Consider the following 13,595-nt stretch of genomic DNA (forward strand, 5'->3'; position numbering starts at 1 on the left):
TTTTCAATAAACTGGAGGCTCAATTTTGTGTTTTGATCCCGTTTCCTCTTAAGATTTCGACAGGTAGAGTTTATCAAGAAGTGTATGAGAAATATTGTCTTTGTAAAACCACACCTGTCTTTCTACTTTACACACTCGTCCCAACATGCTCATGCCCTCCAGAGAGTCTCCATCGTGGTGCAGTTTGTCCCTTGGCTTCTTATCCACCGGAATCTGCCCTTTCCCAAGAATCTGATCCACCCTAAAACACACACACACACACACACATTGAAGGATGATGATAATGTAATGCAAGAAAGCCACTGTGTCTCATTTCAGTTCATCTATAACTGATCATAAGCTAAAGTAAGTAAGTAAGTAAACTTTATTTCTATAGCGCTTTTCACAGACCAGGGTCACAAAGTGCTGCACAAAGTGTAAAAAATAAAATAAATTAAAAGCAACATACAAAACAATAAAACACAGTATTAAGCTAAAAAGCAAGTTTAAAAAAGTGGGTCTTAAGTTGTTTCCTAAAAGTGTCTATACAATCCAAAGATCGAATGGTACAAGGTAGCTCATTCCAGAGGCGAGGCGCCACAGCTTTAAAAGATCTGTCTCCTCGAGTCTTAAAAAGGGTCCGAGGAACCATCAGCAAGTTCAGATTGGACGACCTGAGGCTCCTAGTCGAAACATAAGGCTGGATGAGGTTCTTAATATAGTCTGGCGCCTGTCCATGAAGAGCTCTAAAAGTCAGTACCAGGATTTTGTAGTGCATCCTGTAAGATACAGGCAGCCAGTGCAAACTTTTGAGGATGGGTGTAATATGTTCCCTCCTGTGAGTGCGAGTGAGCAGGCGTGCAGCAGAGTTTTGTACAACCTGCAGACGCGCAAGCTCCCTCTTGTTAAGACATGTGAACAGACTGTTACAATAATCCAATCTCAATGAGACAAAAGCATGAACAATCATCTCAAGCTCACCATAAGTCACCATCTTACGAAGTTTAGAAATGTTCCGAATTTGGAAAAAGCAGTTCCTAACAAGCTGATTTATGTGCCGCTCCATAGACATCGCTCCATCCATGAAAACACCCAGGTTGCGCAGGTTGCTTTTAACTGTGCAGCTCAAGTTTCCGAGGTGCTGCTTAATTCCAGGCACAGCACTGTCAGGAGCAACAATCAAGGTCTCGGTCTTGTTGGAGTTCAATGATAGGCTGTTTTCAGTGAGCCATTTTGTCACTTCGGCCAAACAACTAGTGAGAGTGCAAAGTTTATGTGGCTCACTTGGCTTGAAAGAGCAGTACAGTTGCAGATCATCGGCGTACAGATGATGGGACACATCACTGAACTTCTGGATGACCCTGCTCAGAGGAAGTAGGTACAGCAGGAACAGAACAGGTCCCAAGACCGATCCCTGCGGCACACCCCACAAAAGCTCTGCAGAATCAGACACTGCATTTCCCACTGACACACTAAAAGTTCTGCCAACCAGGTAAGAGGTGAACCATTTCAAAACGCAACCCAACATTCCAACCAAATGTTGGAGCCTGTTTATCAGGATGCCATGGTCCACTGTATCAAACGCCGATGACAGATCCAACAAAACCAGCACAGAACATTTACCGGTGTCAGCTGCCATCGTAATATCACTAAACACCTTCAACAGGGCTGTTTCAGTGGAGTGAAACTCACGATACCCAGATTGAAAAGTGTCATAAATGTCATTTACCTGCAAAAATGATCTAAGTTGGGTGCAGACTACCTTTTCCAGGACTTTGGCCAAGAAAAGGGTCTTGGATATTGGCCGGAAATTCTTGAGTTCAGAAGAGTCCAGTCCTGTTTTCTTTAACTGTGGCTCCACAATGGCATGTTTGAAAAGACAAGGAAACACACCACTAAGCAAAGACATGTTAAACATTTTAGCAATATAGGGCCCAATGGAGTCAAAAACCCTCACAAACAGTTTAAAAGGAAGAACATCTAAAGTACCAGAGGACGGTTTCATTTTTTTCATGATGGTTGAAATGTCTTCCACAGTGACAGGCTCAAATGAGGCCCAGCTCTGAGTGGGAGGTTCCAAATGCTGGGAACCATGGCAAGGAGGCAAGCTGTTCTTTATTACTTTGACCTTATCAATAAAGAAATCCAGGAACTCATCACAACTAATTGTAGAGTTACGAGGATTTACAGCAACAGGTGACACAAGAGAGCTGATAGTGTCGAAGAGCACTTTAGGATTTCTTTTATTTGAGGCAATCAGACAATTAAAATAACTTGCCCTGGCCACCTCAATCCTCTTATTTATGAACAATATTAAGTCCTTTAAATGCAGCCTATGGACCTCCAATTTAGTAGACTTCCATAAACGTTCAGTCTGGCGGCATGTTCTCCTCAGAGACATAATTTCATCATTTATCCAAGGACAGAAACTTTCCTGTGGTGCCTTCCTAGCCTTAACTGGCGCTACTTGATCCAAGATATCAGCACATTGGCTATTAAAACAATTCACAAAACAGTCAGTTTCAGTGAGATTATTAAGAAGAGAAGGATCAAACTTATCGCAGAAAAGCATGGCTGTCGCCTCTGTGATGATTCTCCTCTTTGCCTTAGTAAATACAGGCCGAGGTTCAGATGGCACCATCAAGTCAAAGAAAACACAGTAATGGTCACTGAGAAGCACTGAGTAAGCTAAATGCGGATGAGAAGATTAAAGCAAATCCTATGTCAAACATGACTTAAGAATATCTTACATAGAACTTTGTGCTGTATTGTGACAAAATGAAAAACTGTTTAAGGGGTGTGAATGGTTTTGACGCACTGATATGCTTCAAGCACAATGACATGCTTGTGTATAATTTAAAAATCATTGTCTGATGTGACATTTCAGCTTTAACAAAGTAAAAACAGAAGAAGAAAACCTTAGTTTTAGCTAATTTTACCATGTTTTCAAAACCACAATTGCAGGCTTACATCCCCACAGCCAGAAAACAAAGCCACGTCTTTGCATGCACAAGAGGCCTCAATGTTGTATTCAATTAATTAGTCAGGTTAATCTGCACGCTGATTTGTTAAAACTACGCAACACACGCTGTAAATTCTCCCAGCGGTTTCCAGACACAAAGTTAAACCCTGAGGAAAAAACAACGTGTTGGGGAACGTAAGATGAGCTCCAGGCCGAAGTCAGAGGATATGTCATGGGTTTTATTTATAAATATTAATAAGTTTATATGAGCACGTCAGCCAGTGTCTAATCAAGTATTACCATGTAGGGGGAGGACTTAACTCCTTATAGAGAAAAGTCTGGAGTAGAATAGTAAAAATCAAAACTTAATCACAGTCCTGTCTAATAAGCATGGTAGTGGCAAGGTTATTGCTGCCTCTGCCAATATATAAAAGTAAATAAATACATTTATTGGATTACTCTCTGGCCACGCTCAAAGTAATTTTGTCTCAAGGGAATCTAAAGCATAAATTAAGCACTTCTTCCTCTGTGATCTTCATATTCTATCCCACAGAGACATAAATAAAACAGTTCTCCTACAAGGCATAAAATACTTTTTTTCTTTCTCTCACATTGAATCAGAAAAACAGTATTTTATGTATTTATTTACTATTATATATTGCCAGAGGCAGCAATAACCTTGCCACTCCCATGCTTATTAGACAAGACTGTGATTAAGTTTTGACTTTTACTTTTTTTTTTTATAAAGGAAAGTCTGGAGTAGGATGTCAGTTTTGTCTTAATTCAAGTGTATTAAGATACTTTCACTAAAAAGTCCCCCCCCCCAAAAAATGCTTGATAAGAGTTTATGTTTTTGCAGTGTGGTCACTCCAAGTCACTGACTTCGTTGTTCTGAAAAGATTATGTCTGTTTTTGAGGCATGTTTAAAATCATTATTGACCTATTTGTGCCCAAACTTCAACTTCCTAGTTGATTTCCTGTAATTTTAGCTCCTGAATTAATGTGATAAAATAACCAATAAGAGCTTGCAAAGCAAACACTATCTTGGTTTTCGAATATGATTTAAAGGCGTAATAATCTTAGTATAACACTAACCCCAAGAAATAATAAAAAACTCTCCTGTCTTATTGTGGTATTTAGCAAATAGAAATGAATTCAACTAACCCAGGTAATCTAAAACAGGGTAAGTCCACTCTGATTTAAAATCAGACGGTGAGAAATACCGATTATGTCTTTTTATGCAGAATATATAAATCTGTGTTCAACTGCATCAGTTGTACTCCACTATCTTTCCTGAGTGTTTTAAAAACATTGCCTTACAGACATCCATAAAAGTACTTCATATGAACGGCAAACAAAGATAACAGTTAAAGATAAATGGACAACGTAGATAATTTGTTGAATCTGATGAAGATGTTTGTTTGTATGTCTCATTTCAACACGACTGATTGAGTATAGGCAGTGAGGAATCAGTCCACTGGTGTTAGCAAATCAAAACAGACTGGGTTTACTGGAAAAGGAGTGGACCTCTCCTGCTTTCAGCTTTTACAGGAAGACTTAAACGCAGTGTCCGTTTCACGGGAAGAATGAAAGAAACCAAAACTACAAATGCCAGTTCATGTGAAAGAGGACAGGTGATGGGCGGAGACGTGTGTAAACATTAAGCTACGTAAGTAGGCTTGTCGCTTGTTGTGCAACAAAGAAAGCATGTCATCTTGAGATGATTAAGTGAATTATCGAGACAGAACTAAACTGTGTCTGTCCTTGACCTGCTAGCAAATTAGCACTGGTTTGTGTCGGCTCCACAATGAGGCAACAGTTCGTTTGGTAAAAATATTTTCACTGCCACCAAATTCACTGACTACTGAAGCAAATGGTTCTTTGCTGCACAATAATTATACCGTTATTCTACATCAGAAAGTCTTCATGGCAGGACTCTGATACTTTGAACATGGAGTGTGTCATTTCTCAGGACTCCTGCTGATTACTTGAATCCCTTGTAGGTCTGAATCTTATTCAGCATTTCAGCAGAGGCTCACTCCTTCATCATCAGGAGCGACAAGTCACTGAAGTCCCCATTTAGAATTGCAGTATGTCGCCCTCTGGTGGCAGGAAATGTTGGAGAAGAACAAAACCCGACTTTCCCCCCCCACTATCAAGTAAAGTCTAATAGGAACAATGAGAGGTTTTGAGTTCAAGTCATCATAATGCAGCTTAATTCTGAAAGCGGCTGACAAACGGGCATTTCATTTATCTGGGTTGATGACAAAATAGCAAATTAAGCTGTCATCTCTCTAAATACAACTCTCTTGTTATATTTACAAGCACACAACGGCAACAGAAAAGGCCCTTCATTTGTTCAAATTAGGCTTATAATATTAAAGTGAGATATTGTCAAGTTTCACTTGTCTTACGGATTTTTTTTATGTGGGGAAAGACTGTGAAACACACAAAACAACAGCAAAAGAAACCCAAAGAGATTATTGATTTAGCTGATCTTATCTGACCACTAGGGATGGGAAATATTGGTCAAAAATTTTATCCTAATATTTTGTGGTATTTATTTCACTGTCTTTTGGCTGTGAAATATGTGACAAGTTTACTATAGGACCACTGAGGTAAAAAGAAAAGATAAAGTTAGAATTCCTAAAGACCTCCAATGGTGGTGTTCACTCTAGATGACGGAAAACAATGTCTTGCTAAACCTGGGTCAACCTGCATTTGTTACATATAAATATTCTGCAGCAATTTATTAGAGGAAATTGAGTTGCATTGAGTTTACAAATATGTTAGTATTTCAAACAAATCAGGTTTAATTTACATCAAAGTGTTTTTTGACCCAGGCTGCATCCAGCCATGTTAAAAGGGGAGCCAGGGAGCCAGGGCAGGCCAATTCTAACCCAGATGATGAGCGTTTCCTCTGATTCTGGCTGTAATATGACTGCAGCAAGGAAGAAGAAAACGTCTTGACACGACCTCTTATTGACCTTGGAGGGGGTCCAACTACTGCATCCAGTCTGGTGGAAAGAAAAGAAACTGAACATGCACACAGGGAAACAAAAAGAATCCTGAAGTAGGATGTTTTGTTTTTGTTGATTATTTTTGGTGAAGTAATTTACATCCAAAAAATATCATTCAGGTACTTCAATGATATCTGCAAAACTATCTGCCCTCGCAAAAATGTTGGTGAGTAGGGTGCTTAAGCTGATAAAAGAGCAAATGTAGGGTAACCTTCAAATTATTAGGACTCCTGGTGAAGACATCTGTCTACAGGCCAACTGTCAGTTCAGAGGCAAACCAGGAAGATCCATTTCCTGTTCCACTACTACAAGTGAAAATGTAGGTTTTCTAAATACATACTCTCCAGTTAGAGGGGTCTGTAAAAAACAACAAATTCTTTATATTCATCATCTTAAGGTTTTATGACTGTGCAGGCTCTGTTTGTAGGACCTGGATACCTTGTTGTACAATGCATAGCATATTGAAATCTTTAGAATACCAGGATGTGTTAACCCCTTGAAGACCTTTGTGACAAACTTTGCAAATCTTAAATCATCGCACATGTAAGGTAACATCTGCATTCTGGAAGCACTTTGGCGGCAACTGTGTCCTGACAGCAACATACGAGACAGATAATCTCACGCACTGCACACGCCCTCCACTTTCCTCTATGCTACGTTACAACTAGTTCTTCACAATGGCGCCTGTCACGAATGCAAAGGCCAGTTAGCATGCCACCTGTTAGCTAACGATGACAGCGGCTAAACAGTTTTCCTGTAAGTGTAGATTGTTTCTCTGCCATTGGCACATTAAGCGGCGCCAACACAAGCATGACTGGCAGCCCTCAGACCCTCCTCTTGGCTCTGATTGGTTGTTTCTGAGCGGGAGTTTTGCAGTTTTGTAAGACTGCTGTAGGACCACAAGGAGGAGCTTGATTATTTCACAGATTAGCTGTCCCATTTTAAACTGTCAGCACACATAACGAAAGCTTTAAGAAATATGTAAAAACGATATTTCACTAAAAGCTACATATTGTTGTTTTAATGTAAGATTGTCTTTCCCCTAAAAATCTCAACTTAAGTTTGTATTTTTATACATTTTTCAATGTATGACCATGCTACTGTTGTAAATGAGCTCAATATAAAACTTTATACATATGTGTAACAGAGACCATTAACAATAAAGAGCACAGCAAGTGAAAATGTTGCTAATAAAGACTGAAAAATTTCACTGTCCTGTAAAAATAGCATTGCTTAACTAAACAATGACCTTTAGAGACAGGCTGCAAATATTCTAGAATTACAACGAAACGCTTTTGTGACTGTGTGTATTTTTGTGTCCTTCCCAGAGTTTCCTGACCTCGTCTGAAGGCTCTTGATGCGGCAAAGCATGTCCAGGTGTCCAGCAGAGTATTGCTCGATCACGTCCTTCACATCATACGGACGCAGAGTCTCCTTAAACTTCTTCTTAGCTACATGAAATTTCATGATCCTACAGAAACACACAAACACACAGTGTCTTGATGTGTAGCATTAATGGAACTTGCCACAAGATTAATAACTGGGAAATACACGAGGTAGTAGAACTAAGGCAAGCGAAAGAAAATCTGATGAGATGCAATTGCTAAGACAGACCAGCAGATGGCGGCAGCAGCTTGCTGTTCATCGACTTGAATTCTTGTTTCTGTTTACTTTTTTTTGTGATTGAAGTAAGAACACACAATTGAGCAGATTTGGCTTTAAAGCAATCTTTCTGTCAACGTGTTTCTTTTACCTGGCTGGGTTCCAGGAAGAACCGCAAAATCAGGTTTAAACGGATTTTATCCATCCAAGGTCTGAGCTCAAATCTCAAGGTGGCAAACTCGGTCTTTCAGCATCTTTACAGTTTTCTGGAAGTTTGTTCCAAATTTGGGCTGCATAAAAACTGAAGACTAAGTCAGAGTCCCAGGTTTAATTTGATGAAGAAACTGAGGAGGGAGATCAGGTTAGGGTGATGGTAAGGAGGTTTTTGCAACCTCGAAGACTTAGAGCTCATCATCAAAGATAAATCATCAAAGATACTAATGAAAGCAAAAATCTGATTATTAAGAAGGGTATTAGTGTAAATGTTTTGAGAGATTAAGGTCTCGTTGCTGTAAAAGAAGTTATTGGTTGAAAAAAATGCTTAAACCTAAATCTGCAGGAGTATCAATAATTGACGTCTGTCTCAAGATCATCTGTTCAAAAACTAATATTAGTCGAATATCACAACAGCTAAAAATTAACACCTCAAATTCAAATGATTACTTCAATCCATTTGTTAAAGGGAGGCACTGATGGGTGAACAATATTGATGTAGGTAAGAAGATCTATGGTCTTTGTTCCTTTAAATTCCCTGCTGGTTCCCACTTGTCTGTTTGGTTCACAGTTTTAATGGAAACACCCCGAGACAGACGACCCGCAGCAAAAACAGACCCAACTGGGGGACGGGGTGTCCGGTCCTCAACCTGAAACCCTGGGAAAGAGCTGGGATCTGGCAACCTATGGAGGTGGCCCACTGAGTGGACGTTAGAAGGTAGAGGTACAGTTTGTGCATCTGTGGATCCGATTCTCAAAGCGAAAGAGATGGGAATCGAAGGACTTTAGCGATGTTGCGTGGAAAAAAAGGGTTCAAATGCCAAACTAATAACTCATTCTGAGCTCGTTTTCTCTGCCAGACAAATAACGACGATGATGTAGCCGTCTAAGTTAAGCATCTCGTAAAAGAGTCCACCTCGTTTTATTGCTCTTCGGTCTTAAATTAATGCCAAGTGTTGATGACTCTGGGCACTGCTACTGCGGTCAGGGGTTGACAAGTGCATCGTGACTGCTCTACAGCTATGCAGTGAGAATTGCTGCACTCATCGTCCTTTTGATGCTAAACTGTTGCCAATTCTAGAACAAATTTGTTTACAAAATAGTAGGACATCTGGATTATCCTCCTATTTAAGGTGAGGAATTATCTTTAACTTTTTACACTCAAATCAAGTAGTAGTCAAAACCTAGGTTTTGACTACACGAAAAAGCAGAAACTCTGAAAAACAATGTCTTGTAAAAAGTTTATATACCCCATTGGGGAACCAAAAGGTGACGTGGTCAAACTGCTGAACGTGTTTTAGCCTAATTCAGGCTCGTGTGTTCATTTCCAGACCTACCTGACAGCTCTGATGACCGCTTTTAGCGGCGCTGAAAGATCTTCCACAGTGATGTCACAATGGCAACCTTTCTCATCGAAGGAATCGTCTGTGGTCATGCCTGGGTCCACTGCAAGAGAAGGCAGCACTGATCCATCAATCAACGCAGGCCCGTAGAAAATCATTCCCAGTCCGAAAGACCCATAAAGCACTTTCTTCAACGCGGGTCTCTGCAGGAGATGTCAACAATTCTTTTTAAAGCTGATGCTATTTGGCCTTGAGCAGGTGAAGATTTATGCTCCGTCTGGATGGGAACATTAGGAATTAGAAGCAATTCTCCCACTGAACTATATAAGGTCCATCCATCCATCTCTCTCTTTCTAGGTAGATAGCTAGACAGCTATCTATTTACTATCCACCTATTTACTATCTATTTACATTGAACTTTATGCAGAATACTCTTATAAAAAAATTGATCTGTAATTCATTTCAGAATTGCATCATTCATGGTAGCAGCATGCTAGAGTAGCTCTGCTGTGCTTGTTCTTCTTTGAAGACTTTTGCTTTTATATTTCTTTAGTTAAGCCATTGCATGTTTAGACATTCATTCCCTCTGCGTTTGGATGCCGTGGAAGGATTTTTATCCTCACTCTTTTTGCTTTCTGAGCAGTCGCTGTGATGCATAACCATGGCAACAAGGTATTGTTTTTACAACTGCTTAGCATCTACCAGCTCAAATAACACCTGAACTGCAACCTAAAAATCCCTAAAGAGTTGAAAAGGAGGTTTCATGGATGTAGAGCCGCACCAAAGAGCAGAGAGAGAAGGAGGAAGTTCGAACCACCACTTGTTGATCTTAGAGGGAAAGGACATTATCCCCAACTCCAACCAACATCTCTCTCAATCAGACCGAGATTTAAAGAGACGTCTGTGTGTCAAGACTGGCTGTTATCAGAGATCCTTCCTGCCCACAGCATCACAATCAACAACAAGCCTTTGGAGGTTCTTGGATGAGATGGGTTATGGCATTTAATTTCCCTTTGAATAGAACTGAAAAAGTTTGAAGAAGAAAATAATGAGCTGTGAGGAAAAACACGTCAGCACTTTCTTTATATTCTCTCCTGCTGAGAGATTTCCTATAGTAAATCCTATGGAGTAAAAATAACACAGGGAAAGTTTAGAAGTACAAAAAAACAAAACAAAAACAAAAAGACAATTGTAAGTTGTTTTTTTTTTATGTTAAACCAAATGTGGACTAATCTAGATGGATTACAAAACACAAACAAGTTAGAATAATAACAATAATAAACAGATAAATCTCCCAGTCCTGCTTTCAACAAATTATCCAACTCCCTCACTGTAATGTTTCCTCAGATGGGTTTCACTTCCTGCGGAGGATGTTCTGGGATCTTATTCAATTGTCTGAGTGCATGTCAATTGAACCCTTAATGGAAATAGACTCTTGAGAAATGGGCCCAACACAAACAAACAAAACTGATCTGGCAACAGCAAAAAGGTGCTGAAAATCTTTCTTGTGTCAAGTTTTAAGGGAGAGTAACAGGAGACCAAAACCAAAAGAGAAATGTTAGGATGCTGTGTTTTGTAATTACTTTTCCATTTCGTTTTATTTCTACTTCAGTCCAATTTCCTGGGGGGGGGGGGGGGGGGGGGGGGGGATTACATACATCTTTATGTTGTCAACTACGGTTGTAGAAATCAGAAATCAGGCTAAACTTTACAGCTGAGTGCTTTACAAACATCTGAATCGGGGAAATAAAGCCAATAGTTGATGTTTTAGTCACATATGTTCCTATACGCTGCTAATTATTTTAAGTTTCATTCCCTGCTTAGCTTATTTGAGAACCAGAGTATAAGCGTAAAATGTGCTTCAACTTTCCATCTTTTTCTTTTTCCCATATATAACTATAAATATCTCATGACTTTAAACTTGTGAAAATCTAATTTTAACAACCTCTCCGTATTCACTGTGATCCTTGGCTGGGATCACTGAACAGAACTTCAGCATCTCCAAAATAAACAGGAGACAAAACCAAGCGTGAAGCGCAACATGGAGGTCTGTCCTGTTTGTGACAGGACTCGCGTCACAAACACAGAGCAATGAGAACCGTTGTCCTATTTTAATCTTTCAGTACCATATATCAGCCTCATAATTAAGGTTAATACAGATTTTTGTATACATCATTATTTTACCTTATTCTTTTCATTTTTGACCACAAAATGCAACCCCAATTTCTATTCTTAAATTAAATAAAATGTACTAAATCAACTTTGAATGTGTTTTCCTCATTAAGCTAATTTTGAGTTTAAATCCAGCAAAAAAAAAAAAAAAATGAACTGGTGACTTTAATTAGTGAGGAAGTTGTTACTGAAGGAAGAAGTCACAGTTAGACACAAGTTTGTGATTTTCAGTGTTTTAAAATTAACGCAAAGGAGAAGCAGAGACGGTAGATGCTATTTAAAAGGAAACAGCTTTAAAGGTGGAACATAAATATAAATATATGCAAAAATGTGCATTACAGCAGGAGTCTCAAACTCATTGTCAATTTGGGCCACATCAGCATCTTGATTATCCTCAAAGGGACGCTTGTGGAAGAATATTGACTTGTTGAAATTACCTATTAAACTGATGAAATGTTACAGCTTTCTCTGCATTCAGAAAATATTTCTAAAAAGTAAAAACTACTAGGCATCCTTCCAGATTGATGTAATTTGGCACTATACAAATAAAAACTGATTTGATTTGACTGATAAAATAATATTTAAGCACAAAGCTAATGTTTTCAGCTTCTAGTTCAGTGGCTTGAGATGGTTACGGCGGGACGGGTTTGACGGGACGGGACTTGAGTTTGACACGTGTTTTACAGTGTATGCTCTCTCACAGGTGACTTAATCTTGCCTTTGTGTCTACTACAAATGTTTAATGACTGGTAATGGCATGAGGGTTGGAAAGAAACATTGTTAATGGCGCAATTGTAGTTTTGTAAGACAAACCTGAATCGTCCCAAATCAGTTTTGGCTGATGAAATGTAGAAAACTAGCCACAGATGTCCAATTGGTTCATCTGTGGTTTTAAATCTGCAGTCTTGTGAACCAATGTCCTTGATATCTATGAGCCATTTTCCTTAAGCAAATCTTTCAAATTTGAAAGACGCAAACTAAAGTTAAAAATCCTCTTAATGATTTTGATTCATCTGTTTAATCAAAATTAACCAGCTGAAAAGAGAGAAAAGAAAAGATGAATCCAGGTGAGTAAAACCAATTGTTTGTTGCCGTGCTCACCGTCTGGAGCAGCGGTGCGGGTCTGACTCTTCAGCCTCAGCGATGGTCTAAAGCGTGTCCGATCGTTGAAGCTCCAGCTTTTCTGCACTTTGGCGGGGCTCCCGCCCATTAGCTCACTGCTGCCCACCACCTCGTTGCCAGGGGAACAGCGCTGGCGGTCATTGATGGATGTCTGCCTACTCTTCAAGCTCTGACCTCGAGGACTCGCCATCCGCACCCGCTCCTTAAAGCTCAGCTTTTGACTGAGGGGATGGGCGAAAGAAATAAAAACAGAAACAGAAGAGAGAGGGGGTAAGCTGATGGATGCAGAAAGAGAAACAGGAAAAGTTTTAAGCAAAGGAAAGATTTGAAATAAAAGAGGTGAGGGAAAGACAGAGGTGACGAAAGTGTGCTTGGAGACAAGTAACAATGGATGCTGACTGCAATCATTTCTCCTCAGACAGTGAAAAACGTTCAGGCGCGAAGAGCAACGCTCTCGTCTTTTCCCTCTGACCAAACCCCATCCATCCAAACAACATGCCCAAAACTTTAAAACAGAGCCAGAAGGGCCGCCAAGCCACCAAAAAGTCAAAAACCGCCTCCTCGCTGGATCCCGAGGTGCCGCAAGCGATGAGCTGATAATGTATTCATCTATTCTCTTTTCAAAACAGACTTAATGAGATTTTTAAAGGTGATATGTAAAGCGTGGCACCATTAATACATCATCACCACATTCATTTTGAGTCCATATTAAACAAATGACACCAGTACTGAGAGAAGCTTGTTAAAACCTCACTATGATTTACTTTTATATCTTTTTTTTTCTCCCTTGGTTGCTTATGCAGCTTTTTTTTTTTTGCCAAAAGACAAAATCCTCCACGGACTGTTTTGACAAATTACATTGCAAACATTTTTTTTCTACATTTGTAATTTATGTTGTGCTGAAATTATACAATAACTACTAATGTTCGATCTTTATGACCAGTCATTGTCTCCATCTCTCGGTTAATCTTTCACCACTTGGAAGCAAAAAGCTCATAGCATCAGCAACTTTAGACACAGAATAATGTTGTTTTTTTTCCACATTAGCCACATATTTATTAATTTATTGGTGTGAATGCAAAACATGAGTCATACTCCACTTAATGAACAGAGACCAGCATGCAAAAAGAAAGAGAGATGCATTTTTTTCCAGCATATCTTCAGCAGACGTGTTTAAAGGTT

General features: G+C 39.4%; 1 protein-coding gene across 1 annotated transcript in view; it reads right to left on the minus strand.

Moving 5' to 3' along the window:
* The window catches only part of kcnq5a (potassium voltage-gated channel, KQT-like subfamily, member 5a), a 119,370-nt gene that overhangs the window by 5,597 nt on the left and 100,178 nt on the right, over positions 1-13,595 (minus strand). The window contains exons 10-13 of the mRNA XM_032553600.1: positions 12,393-12,634; positions 9,114-9,222; positions 7,301-7,432; positions 115-241 (exon numbers count right to left, since the gene is read on the minus strand). Of these exons, the coding sequence (XP_032409491.1) occupies positions 115-241; positions 7,301-7,432; positions 9,114-9,222; positions 12,393-12,634 (610 nt within the window). The remainder of the gene's footprint in view (positions 1-114; positions 242-7,300; positions 7,433-9,113; positions 9,223-12,392; positions 12,635-13,595) is intronic.

Source organism: Xiphophorus hellerii, chromosome 22, assembly GCF_003331165.1.
Source record: "Xiphophorus hellerii strain 12219 chromosome 22, Xiphophorus_hellerii-4.1, whole genome shotgun sequence".
Classification (NCBI taxonomy): domain Eukaryota; kingdom Metazoa; phylum Chordata; class Actinopteri; order Cyprinodontiformes; family Poeciliidae; genus Xiphophorus; species Xiphophorus hellerii.